Below are 17,231 nucleotides of genomic sequence, written 5' to 3'. Positions count from 1 at the left end.
CTGCACCACTGATCACCAACCTCTGAGCTCGGCCAGTCAGCCAGTTCTCAACCCGCCTTTCTGTCCACTCATCTATCCCACACTATCCCACAGGGAGGCTCAGTCCGCCTCCCTGCCAGGAGCCTTCGCTGTAGTCAATCCGCACGAGGTCCTCGCTAAAAATAAAGTCCTTTCTTGTCCTTGAAAATCGGGACAACATTTGCCACCTTCTGGTTGACTGGGACCTCTCCAGATTCCCACAGCTGTTTAAAAATAATTGAGAGAGGTCTCGTGAAGACATCAGCCAGCTCTCTGAGTACCCTGCAATGAATCCCATTGGGCTCCAGAGACTTATATGCATCCAGCTGGAGCAGCAGATCCCGCACAAGTTTGGAGTTGAATGAGAGTTCATCATTACCAGTGACAGTCCTCCAACTCAGGGCTCTGGGTGTTCCAGGGCCCATCACTGGTGTTAGCGGTGTTTCCCAGGGGTAGGTGCTGGGTCCGGTCTTGTTCAACATCTTCATCGCCGACCTTGATGAGGGAATAGTGTCCACCCTCAGCAAGTACGCCGATGACACAAAGCTGGGAGGAGTGGCCAACGTGCCAGAAGGCTGTGCTGCCATTCAGTGAGACCTGGACAGGCTGGAGAGCTGGGCAGGAAGAAACCAAATGAGGTTTAATAAGAGCAAGTGTAGAGTCCTGCACCTGGGAAGGAACAACTGCATGTATCAGTACAGGCTGGGGGACGACCTGCTGGAGAGGAGCTCTGAGGAGAAGGACCTGGGGGTCCTGGTGGACAACAGGTTGACCATGAGCCAGCAGTGTGCCCTCGTGGCCGAGAAGGCCAGTGGGATCCTGGCGTGCATTAAAAGGAGTGTGGCCAGCACGTCAAGGGAGGTGATTCTCCCCCTTTACTCTGCCCTGGTCAGGCCTCACCTGGAGTACTGTGTCCAGTTCTGGGCTCCCCGGTGTGGTGTATGAAGCATGTTTGTTCATTATTTCCCATGGCTATATTAAGAAGGAACAAAGGGAGTCGCCAGGTGGCTGTAAGGACCTTGAGGCTCCCTGCCTGTTGCTGTCTCGGACGGAGAGTTGAGAGAACTTTGTGTAAATACTATAACTGCAAAATTGATAACCCACTGTCCTATCTGAAGACAAAACAGCATGACCGGTTAAGGAGGGAAAACACCACATACCAAGCGGAGGAAGACTACGGCCTTCATCCGTGCGACCACCAGAGGGACCGGAGACGACCCCCTAGCAACAGTCGACGCAGCCGCAGTACCAGGAAGGGGGGCTACGTAACCCCGGAAGAACCCGATGATAAAAGGGGACTGTGAAGGGGGGGGGGGTGCGCGCCGTTTGAGGAGCACGGACTCCCCGGCCGCCCAGCGCTGTTTTGCTTGCTGATCGCTTACTCAATAAACTAATTCTTTCTGGCTAAAAGAGTAATTTATAACAAATTTGGTGCCGTGACTCGGATAGAGGTACGTCGATCGGGAAGCCTATCGAGGGGGGCGCCCCGCCGATTTCGGCGGCCTTCGCCGGGACTATTCCCGTTCGGGCCCTCTACCGACGAACCCTAAATTTCGGGCAGCAAGCAAATAAAGCCGGCAAACCCCTAGGTAATCTTTGTGCACGAAGGCCGAACGAAGACCCATGGGGTGGGTAAGTATAGGCTCGTGTTCCGTTCGGTTGGGGTTGGTGATCCCAGAGTGCGTCTGTGTGAGACGTCCAATTGCGGACGAAGTGAGTGCGGACCCCTCAGTAGTGCGGTTCCCACATCCCGCGAGGGACTGGGCCACGACCAAAGGGGAAGCGGCTGCGTGTGTGTGTGAAGGCGCTCCGGAAGATGGGACAGAAGAAGAGTAAGCCTTCTGGTCCCATGGGCGGGGTTAGGTTGCCCCCTATACCCCCGGATAGTCCTCTGGGGTTAATGATTAAGAATTGGAGTGATTCCCCTTCTAGGCGGGGAAAGGACAAAGTAAAAATGATTCATTATTGTATTGAAGTTTGGGGAGATCAGCAAATTCAAGGCGACAGTCTCTATTGGCCCTTGTATGGGTCGTCCGACAACGGGGTGTGTCAAGCCTTAAATGTTTATGTGAATGCCAAAGAACCTTTTTGTTTAGAAGAAAGCGAATATGCGAATATGCGAGTTTCTGGCTGGGCTGGGGGGATCGAGTTAATTTGTATTCGTTAAAAGAAAAAGGAGGGGAGGAGAAAGGGGAGGAGAAACGTAAGAAAAAGAATCGGGAATTGGAGGTCCCGGTATCACCACCTCCCTATGTCCTGCCCACGGCCCCCCCCAGGGCCTTCGAACCCACAGTCTTCAGGGGAGTCGGACAGTGATGTCGATCAAGGGCCGGTAACTAGGAGTCGAATTAGAAAACGGAGACAGAAATCTCAGAAACCTGAGAGCGTGGGGGGGCTGTATCCATTGAGAGAAATATCTATGGGAGGCCCGCAACCCGAAATGGGGTATGTGGCGGTCCCCACATTCTGGGGATGCCCGCGATTTTAAGAAAGAGATGGGAAATTTATTGGAAGACCCCCTTGGAGTAGCAGAGCGAGTGGATCAGTTCCTAGGACCCAATGTGTACACGTGGGAGGAGATACAATCTATATTGGGGATTTTATTTACCTCGGAAGAGAGGGGAATGATTAGGAGAGCGGGAATGCGAATCTGGGATCAACAGCATCAGCAAGGTCCAGCTGCAGATGTTAAGTGGCCACTGCAGAGACCTAATTGAAATAATCAGGACCCCATACACCGTGGTCATATGCAAGATTTATGAACCATTATTAATTAGGGAATCAGTCCCGAGAGGTCACAACATCAATAAGGCCTTTAGTGAACAACAACAACAACAACAAATAAAAAAAAAAAAGAGAGAAAAAAAAAAGAAAAAAAGAGGGATGAAACCCCGACGGAATGGCTAGAGAGGCTGCGTAAAAGCCTGCAGCTATATTCAGGGGCGGATCCGGGGACTCCTGTGGGAGAGGCCCTGCTGAAAACTCATTCGTAGCAAAATCCTGGCTGGATATTAGAAATTAGAAAGAAATTAGAAGAAATTAGAGAAGAGAGAAGATTGGCAGGATCGGGGTATCGGGGTTTGGACGTGTTATTAAGAGAAGCGCAGAAAGTGTTTGTCAGGAGAGAGAATGAGAAGGAGAAAGAACTAGCACGCCCCCCAGTGTTAAGTTTGCCAGATTTGTGGAGGCCTTTTTTTGTTTGTTTGTTTGTTTTGTTTTTTTGTTTGTTCGTGAACAGCGCGGAAGGCACGGCATACGGAGTGCTGGCCCAAGAATGGGCAGGGAGTAAAAAACCTGTGGCCTATTTGTCTAAATTATTAGACTCAGTTAGCCGGGGGTGGCCAAATTGTTTGCAAGTAGTGGTGGCTGCCGCCTTACTGGTAGAGGAAGCACAAAAAATCACTTTCAGAGGGGAAATCAAAGTAATATCTCCACACAATATACGTGGAGTACTGCAACAAAAGGCAGAAAAATGGATCACTGATGCCAGGTTATTGAAATATGAAGGAATATTAATCTCATCTCCAAAATTAACACTAGAAACAACCTCACTACAGAACCCTGCTCAATTTCTTTATGGGGAACCAGATGGGCCCTTAGGTCATAATTGCTTCCGAAATATAGAAGAGCAAACAAAATTAAGACCTGATTTAGAAGAAGTGGAATTACCTGTCGGTGAACAAATATATGTAGATGGTTCCTCAAGAATAGTTGAAGGGAAACGAAAATCAGGGTATGCGCTGGTAAATGGGAAAACATTTGAGATAGTAGAATCTGGACCCCTGAGCCCTAGCTGGTCGGCCCAAGCTTGTGAACTATATGCCATCTTGCGAGCCCTAAAATTGTTAAAGAATAAAAGTGGCACAATATATATACAGATTCAAAATATGCTTATGGGGTAATACATACATTTGGTAAAATATGGGAAGAAAGAGGGCTCATCAATTCACAAGGAAAGGGTTTAATACATCAGGAATTAATTGCCCAGGTCCTACAAGCTATTAGAGAACCTAAGGACATTGCTGTAGTACATATAAAAGGACATCAGAGGGGCCTTACCCCTCAGGTTAGGGGTAATAACCTGGCGGATCAGGAGGCGAAAAGAACAGCATTAATGAGTATGAGAACTATAAGAGCGAGGGAAAATTGCCCAGACTGTGGCAAAAACTTAAAGGAATTTCCATGTGATGCCTGTTGGAAGGATTTCGGCTTTGATGCTATACAATGTAGTTGCTTGTCCTGGGAAAAGGAGGAGGGGAAAAAGTCACATTGCCATCGTTATTTACACGGACCCATATATACATTACTCTGTTTTACGCAGCCAGAAAAGGATAAAATGGCTCAAATGGGCATAGAAGAAATAGATGGGGGGTAAATGGATATTGCCCGATGGACGGGAAATGCTTCCTAAGTCTGCAGCTCTGCGAGTGCTACGGAGGTTTCATGAGAACACCCACTGGGGAGCTCAAGCACTAGTGGACCAATTCGCTACAAAATATATGTGTATTGGAATATACAATGTAGCAAAATGAATTGTGCATGAATGTCTTGTCTGTAAAAGAGTGAATGCCCGACAAATGAGGGAAAGAGTATTAGGAGGTCGGGAATTAGCACACCGACCTTTTGCCAGAATTCAATTGGATTTCACAGAACTTCCAAAAGTGGGAAGGTACAAATATTTATTAGTAATTGTAGACCATCTCACGCATTTTGTCGAGGCTTTCCCGACAACGAGGGCAACGGCCCAAGCTGTGGTAAAAATACTATTAGAAAACATTATCCTGAGGTATGGGATTGTAGAAACAATTGATTCTGACCGAGACCCGCACTTTATATCAAAAGTGTCCAAAGAAACTATGAAGGCCTTGGGGACGAGTTGGGAATATCATACACCGTGGCACCCTCAGAGCTCTGGAAAGGTAGAACGAATGAATGGGGAAATTAAGAAGCAACTAACGAAGCTTATGATGGAGACAAAAACCTCCTGGGTGAAATGTTTACCACTTGCACTATTGAATATTCGAACACAGCCTCGAGTCGATGTCGGAATCTCACCTTTTGAAATGCTATACGGTATGCCTTATGATCTAGAGATACCAGCTGATCACCCCCAGATACAGGACACACAATTAACACCTTATTTAATACAACTTATGAATAGACGGAGGGAATTACAAGTGAAAGTGTTGGTGGCACAGCGTCCCCCGTTAGATATAGCAATCCATAGAATACAACCTGGAGATAAGGTTCTAATTAAGACATGGAAAGAAACATCTTTAACACCACGGTGGGAAGGCCCCTATGTTGTTTTACTTACTACAGAGACTGCTATCCGGACGGCTGAGAAGGGGTGGACGCATGCCAGTCGTGTGAAGGGACTAATCCCAATCCAGACAAGCGAATGGGAAGCAGTCGCAAACCCTGATGACTTAAAGCTTACTCTAAAACGGACTCGATAAGTATATACTGTCACTGTCTACGTATCGTAAAAAGGGGGAGGAGGGGGGCTTTGTGTGATTGGTAACAGGCAAGAGGTCGCAGCTAACCGAGAAACTCCCCTGAAGAGCACTACTGCTGCCGAGAAGAACCCGCACCTTGTAGTTCGCCGCAACCGAACTGACAAGCGAGGCAGAGAGTGAAACGGTGGGGATCTGCGTGACCAGGTAAAAACCCCAAAGATGGGCCCTATCCACTTTTTGCGATACATAGTAATAGGTGTAAGTATTTGCACTGTTCCTGGGTCTGCGTATCCTCATAAACCTTTTATTTGGAGCCTAATTAGATGGGGAGGGGATACTACATATAAGGAAAGAAGAAATTAAGAACCCCCAACAGGTGGGGCCAAACTGTCCACACCAAGAACTATCAGGAAATGTTTTGACACAAGCCTCTGAAATACAAACTACAAATAGCCCAAAGCTACTAAAGGTCATTAACAAATCAGTAGGCCAAAAATATGAAAAAAATGAAGGGGTGACTGAAAATAACATGTGGAAAATCATGGAAGCTAGTTATTTCTTATTGAATCAAACAAATCCCAACATCCCTAAACCTTGTTGGTTATGCCTTGATATAAGGCCTCCATGAAGAGATGTAGGAATAACATTGACGGAAGTAACTGGGAACGGAAGATGTGTAGGTACAATCCTTAGTGAGAAGCCCCATCTATGCAGTATTACGGAGAAGGTTACACCAGGAAGTAGAGAAAGGTGGTTAATACCTGCAAACAATGCTAGATGGGTCTGCTCATCGATAGGTGTTACCCCTTGTTTATCACTTGAACTCTTTAATGTATCCCAAGATTTCTGTATACAGGTAATAATTGTACCAAGAATTCTATACCTTCTATACCATTCTGAAGAGTATGTATATACACAGCACATAGTAGCAGAGAACCACTTAACAAGAAGAGAACCAATCACGGCTATAACATTGGCAACGTTAATAATTTTGGGAGGCACCGGGGTGAACAGTCAATTACTGCCCTGGAAAAATCGGTACGGTCACTATCAGAAGTTGTTTTGCAAAATCGTAGAGGATTAGATCTGATGTTTTTACAACATGGTGGATTGTGTGCCGCCTTGAAAGAAGAATGCTGTGTATATGCAGACCACACTGGAGTAGTGAGGGATACAATGAGGAAGCTCAGAGAAAGATTAGAAGAAAGAAAGAAAGAAAGAAAGAAAATGAGGCTAAGCAGAATTGGTACGAATATTGGTTTAATTATTCACCCTGGCTTACAACTTTACTGTCAACAATAGCGGGACCTTTGTTGTTACTAATATTGAGTCTAACTTTTGGACCATGTATTCTTAATCGAGTAATCGCGATTGTAAAAAACCGTTTGGAGACAGCACATTTGATGCATATCAGTGCCAAATACGAACCCATAACCACGAGTGAGGATGCTGAATCTCTAACGCTCAGCAGACAGGCATACCAGGAATTAATGAACAAAATAACTACTAAAAGAAAAAGGAGGGATTGTGGTGTATGAAGCATGTTTGTTCATTATTTCCCATGGCTATATTAAGAAGGAACAAAGGGAGTCGCCAGGTGGCTGTAAGGACCTTGAGGCTCCCTGCCTGTTGCTGTCTCGGACGGAGAGTTGAGAGAACTTTGTGTAAATACTATAACTGCAAAATTGATAACCCACTGTCCTATCTGAAAACAAAACAGCATGACCGGTTAAGGAGGGAAAACACCACATACCAAGCGGAGGAAGACTACGGCCTTCATCCGTGCGACCACCAGAGGGACCGGAGACGACCCCCTAGCAACAGTCGACGCAGCCGCAGTACCAGGAAGGGGGGCTACGTAACCCCGGAAGAACCCGATGATAAAAGGGGACTGTGAAGGGGGGGGGGGGTGCACGCCGTTTGAGGAGCACGGACTCCCCGGCCGCCCAGCGCTGTTTTGCTTGCTGATCGCTTACTCAATAAACTAAATCTTTCTGGCTAAAAGAGTAATTTATAACACCCGGTACAAAAAACACAGGGATCTCCTGGAAGGAGTCCAGCGGAGGGCCACAAAGATGATATGGGGCCTGGAGCATCTTCCCTATGAGGAAAGGCTAAGAGACCTGGGTCTGTTCAGCCTGGAGAAAAGAAGACTGAGAGGGGATCTTATTAATGTTTACAAATATCTTAACTGTGGGAGACAGAGGGATTTGGCCAACCTCTTTTCAGTGGTTTGTGGGGACAGAACAAGGGGCAATGGCCAAAAAATGGATCACGGGAAGTTCCGCACCAACATGCGAAAGAACTTCTTCACGGTAAGGGTGACAGAGCACTGGAACAGGCTGCCCAGGAAGGTTGTTGAGACTCCCTCTCTGGAGGTATTCAAGGCCCGTCTGGACGCCTACCTGGGCAACCTGCTCTAGGGAACCTGCTTTGGCAGTGGGGTTGGACCCGATGATCTCCTGAGGTCCCTTCCAACCCCTACAATTCTGTGATTCTGTGATTCTGTGACCTGCACAAGAGATCCATTTTTTAGGAATAAAATAACAAGATGGACGTCACGTCATCAGATCCCAGTGGATGCGATCAACAAAATAACAGCTATGTCTCCACCAACTAGCAAAAAAGAAATACAAACTTTCCTAGGTGTCGTGGGGTTTTGGAGAATGCACGTTCCAAATTACAGTCTGATTGTAAGCCTGCTCTATCAAGGAACCCGTAAGAAGAATGATTTCAAACGGGGCCCCGAGCAACGACAAGCCTTTGAACAAATTAAATGGGAGATAGTTCCTGCTTCAGAAGTGGTCGGTACTGAAGCACATCTCCTCCTGGCACCCCGACTGCCGGTAATGGGCTGGATGTTCAAAGGAAGGACCCCCTTTACATATCATGTAACAGATGCTACACGGAGTAAGTAGGTTGAACTGAGTACTCAGTGGGCTCAGATAGGAAACCCTAGTCGCACAGGAATCCTGGAAGTGATTGTGGCCTTGACAGAAGGCAAATATTTTGGGATATCACTGGAGGAGGAGGTGGCCCGTGCTGAAGAAGCCCCACTGTACTACAAGCTGTCAGAAAATGAGAAGCAATATGCCCTGTTCACTGATGGGTCCTGTCATACTGTGGGAAAGCATCGGAGATGGAAGGCTGCTGTATGGAGTCCTACATGACAAGTTGCAGAAGCTGCTGAGGGAGAAGGTGAATCGAGTCACTTTGCAGAAGTGAAAGCCATCCAGCTGGCTTTAGATCAGGCCACCTGGTTAGTCAACACTAGGGGATCTGCCAACCGAGCTGGACCTGCCCAATCAAACCTGTTACATACTGTAGAAGGGGATAAAGTCCCTGTAGTGCTCGTAAAAAACATGCTGAGGAAGACAGTCTGGGCTATTCCTGCCTCAGGCAAAGGCAAACCCATTCATGGGACTACTTTTGCTCAAGGACCTTGATGCACTTGGTGAGTAATGCAAAAGAATGGGGAGGTCCGGTGTGTACCTCAAGGGGATTTAATACTGGGTGAGAACAGCCCATGAGTAGAATTGTATTATGTTAATTATTATCTAATGCTGTTATGTCATCACTACCGTGATTGCTATATGTCAGTGTCCTATTAATGGTATCACTGTGATATTCAAGGAGAATGGAGATATTCAAGGCCCGTCTGGACGCCTACCTGGGCTACCTGCTCTAGGGAACCTGCTTTGGTAGGGGGGTTGGACCCGATGATCTCTTGAGGTCCCTTCCAACCCCTACGATTCTGTGATTCTGTGAAGACAGAGGTGAAAAAAACATTAGACATCTCTGCTTTGTCTACGTCCCTATTTGTGAGGTGACCATCCTCACTGAGTAACGGACCAATGTTTTCTCTGGTCCTCCTTTTGTTGTTAACAAAACGGCCTTGGTCTGCCTTTTTTGGGGGGGGTTTAGGGGTTGGTACCATTTACCTCCCTGCCAATATCCTTCGCTGCATTCGATCCACGCGAGGTCCTCGCTAAAATAGTCTACCTAGACTTCAGCAAGGCCTTTGACACGGGCTCCCACGGTATTCTCCTGGACAAGCTGGCTTGGACAGGTACTGGGTTAAAAACTGGCTGGATGGCCAGGCAGAGAGACTGGTGGTGAATGGAGTGAAACCAAGTTGGCGACCGGTCACGAGTGGTGTTCCCCAGGGGTCGGTGTTGGGGCCCATCCTCTTTAATATCTTTATTGATGATTTGGATGAGGGAATTGAGTGTGCCCTCAATAAGTTTGCAGACAACACCAAGTTGGGGGGGAGTGTTGATCTGCCGGAGGGTAGGAAGGCCCTGCAGAGAGAGGGACCTGGACAGGTTGGATCGATGGGCAGAGGCCAATGGGATGAGGTTCAACATGGCTAAGTGCCAGGTCCTGCACTTTGGTCACAACAACCCCATGCAGCGTTATAGGCTTGGGGCAGAGTGGCTCGAAAGCTGTGCGGAGTAAAAGGATCTGGGGGTGCTGATTGATACTCACCTGAACATGAGCCAGCAGTGTGCCCAGGTGGCCAAGAAGGCCAACGGCATCCTGGCTAGTATCAGGAATAGTGTAGCCAGCAGGACCAGGGAGGTGATCGTCCCCCTGTACTCTGCTGTGGTGAGGCCGCACCTCCAGTACTGTGTTCAGTTTTAGTCCCCTCACTAAAAGAAAGACATCGAGGTGCTGGAGCGTGTCCAGAGAAGGGCTACGAAGCTGGTGAAGGGCCTGGAACACAAGTCTTATGAGGAGCGGCTGAGGGAAACAGGGTTGTTTAGTCTGGAGAAGAGGAGGCTCAGGGGAGACCTTAGTGCTCTCTACAACTACCTGAAAGGAAGCTGTGGGGAGCTGGGGGTTGGCCTGTTCTCACAGGTAACTAGTGATAGGACTAGAGGGAATGGCCTCAAGTTGTGACAGGGGAGATTTAGGTTGGAAATTAGGAGAAATTTCTTCTCAGAAAGAGTAGTCAGGCATTGGAACAGGTTGCCCAGGGAGGTGTTGGAGTCACCATCCCTGGGGGTGTTTAAAGAAAGGTTGGACGTGATGCTTAGGGACATGGTCTAGTGGGTAACATTGGTGGTAGGGGGTATTGGTGGTTGGGCCAGATGATCTTGAAGGTCTTTTCCAGCCTTAATGATTCTATGATTTCCAGCAGATGTCTGGGAAGTTGAAGTCTCCCATGAGAACTTCCTTCAGATTTAGTTTGGCAACATCCAAATTCTCCAAACTGATATTCAGGGAACAATATTTGAAGAAGATGTTTGCATTCTCAGCCCTTCAAATTGGTTCAACTTAGAAAAACACCCATTCTGGAGTTAGGGGCTTCTTCTGCAAAGATGACCATAGCTGTATAAATACTACAGAGCCATTAACAGGAAGTAAACTCAGGAGTGCACATGTATGTGTCAGTGACTGGAAAAAGGGGTGAGCTCAAGAGACAGTGGAAATTTTATAGAACTCTCAAAGGAAAACCCCTTCTGGAAGAAAGGACCTAATGGCTACTTGCACACTGACAATCTGAGAGGCCTATAGAAAGCTGCCTTTTTGAAGAGGTCAGTTAATACCTATGTCTCAGTCTTGCAACTCCTTTTATATTCTTTAAAAAGCATCTTACAATTCTGATCAGGCATGGCTAATAGTAGCGAAGTACCAGTGCCTTTATCTAAAAGGCAAATGTATTTTTTACTAATAGTATCCATAGTGTAATTTTATTTATGGAATAAATCGCAAAAGTATATCGTATTTACTGCAACTACAGACATATACTACTTTGTAAATTTTCCATACCTTTGTAAAATAAAGCTACCAATTGAATTAACAGTTACTCATCTGCGTTCAACAACAATTACCAGAAATGGCAAATAAGGAATTAAACTTTCTTTTTTAAATCATTTATTTAAAGTTCCCATCAGTGGCTATGGTGAATGAACCATTGTTTTACTTGACTGTAAAAAGATTAAGTACGTTTGAGGTACAAGGTTTTGTGTTTTGTTTTTTTTTTAACATCATTATATAAAATGCTTACCGGTGATATAGTAAATGTACAAGTTTTCATATTATTTGCCTTAGTAGCATTACCATACAGGCACTTCTCTACATATTCAAATTAACAGAATAATTCTGTAATAAGGCATACTTCATGCACACCATTAAAGAAAGGCAAATAAAAAATGTAGAGTTATGGAGCATGAATTTTGAATACATGTGTAATATGTGTATGTATCATTTAATCTCTATAGAGAAGATAGATACATTTTTTTCAACAACGTGCAGATCACATTTAATCATTTGCCAAATCTTCATTATGTTACTATCTTATAGTCATTTTCAAGTACCTATTATACTATATCAAATAAAATTTTCAGCTTTCTTTTGAAAAAAAAAAATATGTATGATACTTTTTTTTCTTGAGATAAAGAGGTCAGTGAAACACTCAGCAGTCTCCGAATAGTTTCCAGCTACCAGACATTGGTAAAAGATCTCATCACAGCAACTAAAGGGAACTTTCCTACACATCCTCATAGCTCTGATGGGATTTTAATCAAAAGGAAAGTATCAACGTGATTCATTTTCTACATGAACCTCATAGCATGGCTTTATTAAGATGAGGAAAACACATGCAAGATTTGAAAATAACATACTCATCTTCATTCTAGACTGGGAATGCTGTCCTATGTAGTCCAAATTATTTCAATAAATATTGTAATGTACTGTAACTTCTCACGGCTTCAGGAAAGCCCTGGATATCATGCAAGAAAGCGGTCCACATACACCATGGAAAGATGACTTCTAGCTTTCAGGCAGTCTCTTGGGCACTCATACAATATCTTCCTATAAATTTCTGGATCATGTTTAACAAAAATTCTGTAGCACATATTACATAAGTAAAACCACAACAGAAATATAAAAATAACTTGGGAAAAAAATAAAGCTTTTCACACTTATTCCTTCAGAGCCAAAAGTCTTCATAGGAGTAAGACAATAGAAAAGGCAACGTCATAAGGATATTTGACAGCCCTCAGTTATTAACCAACATTTTATGTAACAAGATGATTCATTATAGAAACCAGCAGCAATGAACTATGATTATACAAAGCAAAAAAACCCTGCCAATAAGTCACCTAGGCTTTACTGAACTCCCCCCCCCCCAAAAAAAAAAAAAACATAGATTTTTGTGCATATAAAGCACATACAGTATGCTATATGTGCATTTGTCTTTTGTGGTTTTTAGACATGAACAAAAACTGTGCAATTATCTTAGGAAGGTTGACAGTGAAATTCTGCAAGTTGTTTAAAATTAAAGCAGTAACCCACACTGGTGATTCAAAGTTGCATGTTCTTCCTCTTCTATAACAAGTAAATAAAAAATAGAGCCATATACATGTTATCAATACATGTATTTATAGTTACACACTGATTCAGCAAGAAAACTTAGGTGAGAGCTAGTGTTAAATGTTCAGCCTCATGGTGTCACAACATTTCTTCACTTCAGTATATAAAGCCTAGAATTTGGGTCATAAAAAGACTGTAGATCCTTTGTTCCAGCGTGGAGTGCTCCATGCACTGTCACTTATCTAACGTGGAATGCTCACTCAGTCTTGTTCTGATCACTGCAGATAAGCAAAGACAAATACAGCAATGTAAATTTTGAACACTAATAGGAAGACAAGAAATTGTTAAACCCCATAAATATTAGCGCTGCTATGGTCAATGTTGGCTCGTGACAGACATATTTTTAATGTTTCACCTAGATGATTTCTCTAACAATACACAAATAAAAACATGAATCAGATATTACAGGACTACCTGTTACAGAAGGAACAAGTGATGAAGACTTGAAGTCTGACATAATAAAACCTAATACCTACCTAATAGAGGTAGCCTGCATCATGCATACAAAAGTGATTAAAAAAAAAAAAACACACTTACAGATCTTCCTCTAATACTAGAGCTACCAAATGCTACTGTGTAGCTGGAATTTGATGGTTTGATACTACAGTTATACATAACAAAGAGTCTACACTGTAAGATTGTAAGAGTCTACACACTAATAAAAACTAAGCAAAGCCTTACTTTGCCCAAAGGCTTATGTCTAACAGATTAAGATAGCCTCAAAAGTGTTTGGTAAATCTTTTTCTAATGTCACATCATCATTTAAATGCTGAAATAATTTTAGATGACCCCAATGACACGTACCATAAAAATACATCCATTAACTTCAGAAAGCATCATAAATGCAGCCCAGAAAGCCAACTGTATCCTGGGCTGCCTCAAAAGAAGCATGACCATCAGGTTGAAAGAGGTGATTCTCCCCCTCTACTCTGCTCTCATGAGACCCCACCTAGAGTACTGCATCCAGCTCCGGGGTCCCCAACACAAGAAGTACATTGACCTCATAGAGTGAGTCTAGAGGAGGGCCACGAGGATGATCAAAGGGCTGGAACACTTCCTATGAAGACAGGCTGAAGGAGTTGGGGTTGTTCATCCTGGAGAAGAGAAGGCTCTGGGGAGACCTACCTTATAGCAGTCTTCCAATACCTAAAGGGGGCCTACAGGAAAGCTGGGGAGGGACTCGTTATTAGGGAGTGTAGTGATAGGACAAGGAGTAATGGCTTTAAACTACAAGAGGGGGGCTTTAGATTAGATATAAGGAAGAAATTCTTTACTCTGAGGGTGAGGAAAGGCCCTGGAACAGGTTGCCCAGAGAGGCTGTGAATGCCCCATCCCTGAAAGTGTTCAAGGCCATGTTGGATGGGGCTTTGAGCAGCCTGGTCTAGTGGAAGGTGTCCCTGCCCATGGCAGGGGAGTTGAAACTAGAAGATCTTTAAGGTCCCTTCCAACCCAAGCCATTCTATGATTCTACGATTTAAATCCAAAAGCATGTGCCCTTTTCTTTCTTCGATTCACCAGAAAGACTGAAAATTTAAGGTACAGCCTTTTCAATATTCCAGTGATTGACACTGGTCTGTCAGAAAAGTTCCATTATTAATAAAAATCCTAGGTCAAAACTATTCTATCTATATAAAATATTACTTTGACTATCATTATATTCTATCAGATGTCCCAATATAATTATAATAAAATATATCAAAACCTCATGAGGCCTTGGAAAAAATTCAGTACATATTCTTTTTAGAACAAGTGTAAAACACCTGCAATAGTTGAATACTTTATGACAGAATGGTTTAAGTTGGAAGGGACCTCTGGAGGTTATCTGATCCAACCCCCTTCTCAAGCAGGGACACCTAGAGCAGGTTGCCCAGGACCATGTCCAGGTGGCTTTTGAAGATTTCCAAGGAGAGAAACTCCACAACCTCTCTGAGCAACCTGTGACAGTACTTTGTCACTCACACAGTAAAGAAATGATTCCTGATGTTTAGATGAAACCTCTTGTGTTCCAGTTTATGCCCATTGCCTCTTGTCCTGGTACTGGGCACCACTGAAAAGAGCTTGGCTCTGTCTTCACTGCACCCTCAACTCAGGTTTTTATAGACATTGATGAGATCCCCCCGAGCCCCCTCTTCTCCAAGTTAAACAGTCCCAACTCTCTCAGTCTCTCCTCATAGGAGAGGTGCACCAGTCCCTTGATAATCTTGGTAGCCCTCTGTTGGACTCTTCCCAGTATGTCTAAGTCTCTCTTGTACTATGGGCCCCAGAACTGGACACAGCACTCCAGGTGCAGCCTCACCAATTCTGAGTAGAGGGGAGTCCTTTTGTACTTACAGAATCATAGAATATCCCGAGTTGGAAGGGACCCATAAGGATCGTCGAGTCCAACTCCTGGCACCACACAGGTCTACCCAAAAGTTTAGACCATGTGACTAAGTGCACAGTCCAAACGCTTCTTAAATTCAGACAGGCTTGGTGCAGTGACTACTTCCCTGGGGAGCCTGTTCCAGTGTGCGACCACCCTCTCGGTGAAGAACCTCTTCCTGATGTCTAGCCTAAACCTCACCTGCCTCAGCTTGACACCATTCCTGCGGGTCCTATCACTGGTGATTAAGGAGAACAGGTCGGAGACTGCCCCTCCACTCCCCCTCGCGAGGAAGCTGTAGACCGTGATGAGGTCTCCCCTCAGCCTCCTCTTCTCCAGGCTGAAGAGGCCAAGTGACCTGCCCAATCAAACCTGTTACATACTGTAGAAGGGGCTGAAGTCCCTGTAGTGCTCGTAAAAAACATGCTGAGGAAGACAGTCTGACACAGAACTGCACGCAGTACTCGAGGTGAGGCCGCACCAGCGCAGAGTAGAGCGGGACAATCACTTCCCTCGACCGACTAGCAATGCCGTGCTTGATGCATCCCAGGATGCGGTTGGCCCTCCTGGCTGCCAGGGCACACTGCTGGCTCATATTCAGCTTGCTATCAACCACAACCCCCAGATCCCTCTCTGCGGGGCTGATCTCGAGCGTCTCATTGCCCAGTCTGTACGTATAGCTAGGGTTGCCCCTTCCCAGGTGCAGGACCTGGCACTTGCACCTATTAAATTTCATGCAGTTGGTGATCGCCCAGCTCTCCAGTCTGTCCAGATCTCTCCGCCAAGGCCTTTTCACCCTCGACAGAGTGAACAATTCCTCCAAGTTTAGTGTCATTAACAAATTTGCTCAAACACCTTCTAGTCCTACAGCCAAATCATTTAAAAAAATATTGAAGAGGACGTCTTCCAGTTCTATATTGCATAAGAAAAAGATCATTAAGTATTCTTTAATTTTGCTTTCTACTTGTTGTACTACTTGCTCAATTGTGTTTTATATGTTATGAAGCCTAGTGTGCATATAAAATATTTTTATCAGTTGTGCAAAAACACAGGTTAATTAACTCTATCCTAGCTGAAACCAGGACATAGGTTCAGGCTATTAATCTTTTTATTTTACACTTAGTCTGTTGTCCAATACAAGGAGTAGTCTAATCTTTGCATGCAGTGCTTTTCCTTTCAAAAAAATAAATCTAGTAATTCAAGAAGTGTTAATCATGTGGATTTATTTGCTGCAACAAGTTTTAGTAGTCCCCTACCTTTTAGGTGAAAAGTTGTTAGTTTCCAGTATTTGTAGACATTACAGAGCAGTGGATACCTTATTTATACCTCTGTTTTTATTTGTGTGGGAGTGTGCTGGAATTTGGAAAGGTGAGGGGGGAGGGAGGGATGACAAAAGAAACATTATAGAATAATATTATAGCTTTAAAATAAAAATTCATTTCCTGTTCTGCTACCAATTTTCATGCACATTATATGGAATAAAAAAGAGGTATTCACATAGCTTGATTAAAACATATCAAATATCTGGCCTTTAAGAAAAGCATGCAATTGTCTAGCTAAGTAATTTTTTAATGAGTACTTTATAGTAGTTGAGTTTCTGCATCATCTTATTTTTTGGAGTGTAAGCATTTCCATCTTTTTTTCCAGTTTGTTAGCGTAGCAACCACATAACCACCAAGTGATTATATGAAGGTGCTTTATTCAGCGCTGGAAGCCGGGGCAGGTGCCCAAATCTGGCTTCAAGTCCCGTTACTTCCCAGCCGTTATTTATACATACAACATTGCGTCAGGTATACATATTCATTACAGCTTGCAACATCAGCCTCGCTTTTCATTCTAATTAGCTCCCCTCCCCTTTGCACATGCGTGGCGCACTCTGGTGGTCGTCCAGGTGGTCGTCCAGATGAAGTAAGGAGTCTTCCTCTTCGCTAAACTTTTCACCTTTCTCACTCGACGCATGCTCCCTCCGCTCCTTGATTCTGCTTCAACTCATTTCATCATTTCCAGGCCCT

General features: G+C 44.6%; 1 protein-coding gene across 13 annotated transcripts in view; it reads left to right on the top strand.

Annotated features, from left to right (window-relative positions):
* The first annotated feature begins 1,053 nt into the window (after nt 1-1,053).
* LOC310888967 (ceramide transfer protein-like) overlaps nt 1,054-17,231 on the top strand; it is a 77,703-nt gene continuing 61,525 nt past the window's right edge. For 5 of the 13 annotated variants that reach the window (XR_014576288.1, XM_083852683.1, XM_083852681.1 and 2 more), the window contains exons 1-2: nt 1,054-1,650; nt 5,341-8,931. Coding sequence is in view for 5 of the 13 variants with exons in the window: in XM_083852683.1 (XP_083708809.1) it covers nt 8,923-8,931 (9 nt within the window). In the remaining 8 variants the exon portion in view is untranslated. Of the gene's footprint in view, nt 1,651-5,313; nt 17,010-17,231 lie in introns of all 13 variants that reach the window. The other 8 variants (XR_014576282.1, XR_014576283.1, XR_014576284.1 and 5 more) reach the window with 7 other exon arrangements.

Source organism: Anser anser (genome assembly GCF_964211835.1).
Source record: "Anser anser genome assembly, contig: SUPER_W_unloc_9, whole genome shotgun sequence".
Taxonomy (NCBI): Eukaryota; Metazoa; Chordata; class Aves; order Anseriformes; family Anatidae; genus Anser; species Anser anser.
Note: the sequence above shows the minus strand (reverse complement) of the source record. Positions and strands in the feature narration are given on the sequence as shown.